This window comes from Oratosquilla oratoria, chromosome 43 (assembly GCF_046742065.1).
Source record: "Oratosquilla oratoria isolate Oo_2021 chromosome 43, ASM4674206v1, whole genome shotgun sequence".
Lineage (NCBI taxonomy): Eukaryota > Metazoa > Arthropoda > Malacostraca > Stomatopoda > Squillidae > Oratosquilla > Oratosquilla oratoria.
Genome location: NC_134819.1, coordinates 12,906,146 through 12,911,145, shown reverse-complemented (window position 1 = coordinate 12,911,145; position 5,000 = coordinate 12,906,146). Strand labels below are relative to the sequence as shown.

The 5,000-nt window shown below is 41.6% G+C and overlaps 1 protein-coding gene across 1 annotated transcript in view; it reads right to left on the bottom strand.

Annotated features, from left to right (window-relative positions):
* The window catches only part of LOC143021871 (platelet-activating factor acetylhydrolase-like), a 50,664-nt gene that overhangs the window by 30,155 nt on the left and 15,509 nt on the right, over positions 1–5,000 (bottom strand). Inside the window, exon 2 of the mRNA XM_076179647.1 lies at positions 3,439–3,527. Coding sequence (XP_076035762.1) covers positions 3,439–3,527 — 89 coding nt within the window. The remainder of the gene's footprint in view (positions 1–3,438; positions 3,528–5,000) is intronic.

Here is a 5,000-nt window from a genome sequence, read left to right as displayed (position 1 = left end):
AACACTGATAGTTTAGAAACCTTTAAATGTTCGGGTTCCCATCACTCCTCTGCGCATTCACCCTATCTCTCTGTAAATGTGTGTACATTACTAATAGTATAATTTTGTATATCTTTTTTGTCCCCAACACCCTCACTCTGACTCCCACTCATATCTTTGCATTCATGTGTGTGTGTAATTAATAATGACAATAATAATAATAACAATAATGATAATATAATAATTATAATAATAATAATAATAATAATGATAATGATAATGATAATGATAATAATAATAATAATAATAATAATAATAATAATGATAATAACAACAACAATAATAATAATAATAGTAATACTGATAATAATAATAATAATAATAATAATAATAATAATAATAATAATAATAATAATAATAATAATAATGACAATGATAATAATAATGATGATAATAATAATAATAATAATAATAGTAATAATAATAATATAATAATAATAAATAATAATAATAATAATAATAATAATAATAATGATAATAATGATAATAATAATAATGATCATGATAATGATAATAATGATAAATAATGATAACAATAATAATAAGATAATAATAATTATGATAATCATAATAAACACAATAATACAGGGTGTTTCAGAATAATTGAAACCCATACATCTAGGCTTTATCTAATATCTAAACATGATATATTGATAATGATTACATTTATTCGAGGCTGAGATAATGATGATTATGTATTTCAAGCTGATAAGGCATAAACTTGAAAAAACAAGGTGCTTAGAGAATATGCTTCAAACGTCCGCCATTGAGTCGGAAGCTTTGCTGAACGCCCAGTCCTCCTGAGTGATGGTGTGAATGTACGCTATTATGGCTGCTTTCAACTCTGGGATGGTAGTGGGGTTGTTCTTATAGATATTCTCTTTGAGGAAACCCCAGAGGAAGAAGTCTGAGGATTGAGATCCGGGGAATGTGGTGACCATTATGTATCGGTTTTGCGACTGATGGTGTGTTCCCCAAGGCACTCTTTCAACTAGTCCATGGTAATGTTTGCAGTGTAAGGAAGAGCACCATCCTGCTGAAACCACTGTTCATCTTCAGCAACATCACGTTCCTCGAGCTAGCCCCAGAACAGTTCCATGATTTTCACATAGCGCTCCTTTCTTACTGTCACGACATATCCATTCTCATCTTCAAAGCAAAATGGTCCAATAATTCCATGCTTGGACACTGCAACCCATGCAGTGCGCTCCTTTGAATACAAAGGTCGCTCAGCAATATGGTGATGGTTGTGAGTGCTCCCCCAGAAAACCCTGTTCTTGGAGTTAGCATGGCCACACAGCAGAAAGTGGGCTTCATCTGAAAACCACACGTTGTTTTGAGAGAGCCACCCACACATGGTGACTCGCTTATCCTTACCAGCCTGGGTGACCAGGTGTTTGATCTGAATCCTATAAGAACATAGTTTCAGATTAGGGATCAAATTGCGTCTAACTGAAGAACATGGAATCCCAAACTGTTGACTCCTGCGACGGCCCACACCATCTTGAACAATCGCGACATTCTCAGGTGTGCGGACTGTAACAGAAGCTCCAGTAGGTGATTTTCTAGCCATCTTACGATCCTCTACACTTCTATAGGCTTCGAACCCACTTGAAATTTTTACTTTGGTTTAGATAATGATTGAACTCGAATGGATGCCTATACATGGTTTGAACAATCTTGAATGATTTGGTCTTGTAGTATGTCTTTATACGGAAAACCTTTTGTTTTGTTATCCAGGTCATTGTTATCCAATCATCTGCAAAAAACAAAACTAAATTTAGTTAGTTTCAACAAGAAACTTATGAGGAGCCCAAAAATCGGTTTCAAATATTTCAAAACACCCTGTGATGATAATGATGATAATAGTTTACAGCGATACGCTGACAATATACAGTTTGTGTTAATTTTAGAACTAGACTCACTTGAGCTAAACTAGTTTGATTTGATAATGTGCATTATGGTGTGTGTGTGTGTATGTGTGTGTGTGATTCACCATTGACTTGGACCAGGTGTTGGACTCGTGATCGACAACTATTTCCCTTTCGGAAGAGCTCAGAGCTCATATATGACCGATCTATGGGTAATGCTGTGACCTTACACACATACACACACAACTCCCTGCCCACGAGAGTTGGAGTAACGACTCGCAGCGCAGCGGCACTGAAATTATTTCAGCCCTGGTCGGGATTCAAACCCGGACCGCCGTAGTGGCGGCCGGGATCTCTACCACTGCGCCACTGAGTCGTGTGTGTGTGTGTGTGTGTGTGTGTGTGTGTGTGTGTGTGTGTGTGTGTGTGTGTGTGTGTGTGTGTGTGTGTGTGTGTGTGTGTGTGCGTGTGTGTGTGTGTGTGCGTGTGTGTGTGTGTGTGCGTGTGTGCGTGTGTGTGTGTGTGTGTGTGTGTGTGTGTGTGTGTGTGTGTGTGTGTGTGTGTGTGTGTGTGCGTGTGTGTGCGTGTGTGTGTGTGTGTGTGTGTGTGTGTGTGTGTGTGTGCGTGTGTGTGCGTGTGTGTGTGTGTGTGTGTGTGTGTGTGTGTGTGCGTGTGTGTGTGTGCGTGTGTGCCTGTGTGTGTGTGTGCGTGTGTGTGTACGTGTGTGTGTGTGCGTGTGTGCGTATGTGTGTGTGTGTGTGTGTGTGTGTGTGTGTGTGTGTGTGTGTGTGTGTGTGTGTGTGTGTGTGTGTGTGTGTGTGTGTGTGTGCGTGTGTGCGTGCGTGCGTGTGTGTCTGTGTGTGTGTGTGCGCGTGCGCCTGTATTCACCTACTTGTAATATACAGGAAAGGAATTATACTCACCAGGCCCTCTCTTTTACTGTGCCTATTATACCTAGTTTTGCTTTTGCTTGTGAGTTTACCTTGGGCTATGTCAACTTCTAAGATATTCCTAGACGACTAATCTGTAAGAGGGGAAAATGTGTGTCTTGACATCTTATTGACCTTTTTTTCAATTTGTCCTCATGACCTCGTGATTCCCTCCTGTCAGTTTCGTCTGATCCCTTTGACCTAAACACTACTAATACAGTAACTCACCCCTTTCTCTTCTTTCTTTCAGTGATGGCAGACCATACCGTCGCGGCATATATGACTGAATATGCCATTCTGTGATTGTTTTTGACTCTTCTTTTAAGTCAAGCATTTTGTGATTCTTTTTTAATGTCTTTTTTTTTTAAGTTCGTCAATATAATGTATGTCTCAACCACGATTTTGCTGATATGTTTGTCAGGTGACAAGATATCCAACATCAAACTTCCAAATGCTACCTTCTTTTGCTCTCCCTGTGTATGTGAGCTTCTGCGACCGCGCGCGCGCGCGTGTGTGTGTGTACATGCCCGTATGTATGATTGTGTGCGTATTAAGGTTTACAGTAAAAACTCGGGACGACAGTGACTCAGCAAACTCACCTCCTTGGACTGTGTTGGATAGAAGATTCGAGCCATAATACCCTGCTCCCCCTCGGTGCAGACGTCGGCGGATCCCACACCCAAAGGACCTAAAGAGGAAAGGTGTTTGAATTAGTCGGTCAATATTGTTGCTGCTGTTGCTGCTGTTGTTATAATCATTACTATCATTATTGTTGTTGCTATTATCACTACTACGAGAGTAGTAGAGCTTGTGTCAGGATTAGAAACGGAGAGAGTAGAATGGTTTGAGGTAAAGGTGGGACTTCGTCAGGGATGTGTTATGTCGCCCTGGCTGTTCAATCTTTACTTGGATGGGGTGGTGCGAGAGATGAATGCAAGGGTAGTGGATCAGGAGTTGGAGATGATTAAAGAAAATGGAGAAAAAGGGGAGGTGAGCCAGCTGTTGTTTGCTGACGACACTGCGTTTGTAGCAGGATCAGAGGAAGGATTGAGGAAGTTAGTGACAGAGTTTGAGAAGGTGTGTGAAAAAAGGAAGCTGAAGATAAATGTGGGCAAATGTAAGGTGATGAGATGTACAAGGGGAGAGAGTGACAGCAGGCTGGAAGTGAGCATTAAGGGTGAAAGACTGGAGGAAGTGGATAGTTTTAGATACTTGGGTGCAAATGTGGCAGGAAAGGGAGGAGTGGGGATGGAGGTATAATGTAGATTGAGAGAATCGAGTAAATGCCTTGGTGGATTAAAAAGTGTAATGAGAAATAGACATCTGGGAATGGATGCTAAGAGGAGGTTATATGAAGGAGTGAGTGTGCCAACAGCACTGTACGGGGCAGAAATATGGAACATGAGAGAGGAAGAGAGAAGGAGTTTGAATATGTTTGAAAGGAGAAATGTCTGAGAAGTATGATAGGGGTTACTAGGCTAGATAGAGTGATAGATGAGGAGGTGAGGATAACAGGGGTGGAAAGGGAGCTGGGAGATAGGGTTGATGAAAGAGTATTAGGATGGTTTGGATAAATGAAAAGAATGAGTGGAGAAAGATTAGTAAAAGAAGTGTGGAAGGCAGAGGTGGAAGGAGTGAATATGAGGGGGCGTCCTAGGATGAGATGGGTGGATGGGGTGAAAGGGACATTACAAAAGAGAGGAATGTCTGTGGAGGAAGGACGGGAGAGGACAGAAGATAGGGGTGAAAGGAGAGGGGTTGTGTATAGATGATGCTGTGATGCATGAGGGGGAGTGGGTGCGGGAGGGGGGGGAGGAAGTATGTATGAGAAATAATTTGACGCAGCCCGAAGGGATTTCTCCCTGTCTTCTCCTTTTCTGCATGGGAGGACAGAGAGGGGGGTCGGCGAAATTATGAAGCGGCCTTGCTGTGGATGTGCTGTGTCTTGCGACACTGCTTCTGACCCAGGGCAGTGGACAGGATGCAGGGATGACCCGTCATCCAGGAGGTGCCAAGATAAGAGGGAGGGAGGAGGGTGGTGAGGAATGGAATATATAGGAAAAGGAATGGGTGGGAGTGGTTTCTATGCCTTTTTCTTTTTGGCTACCCCCCGTTAAGGGGGAAAAAGCCTTTGGTATATATATGTATGTATATATATATA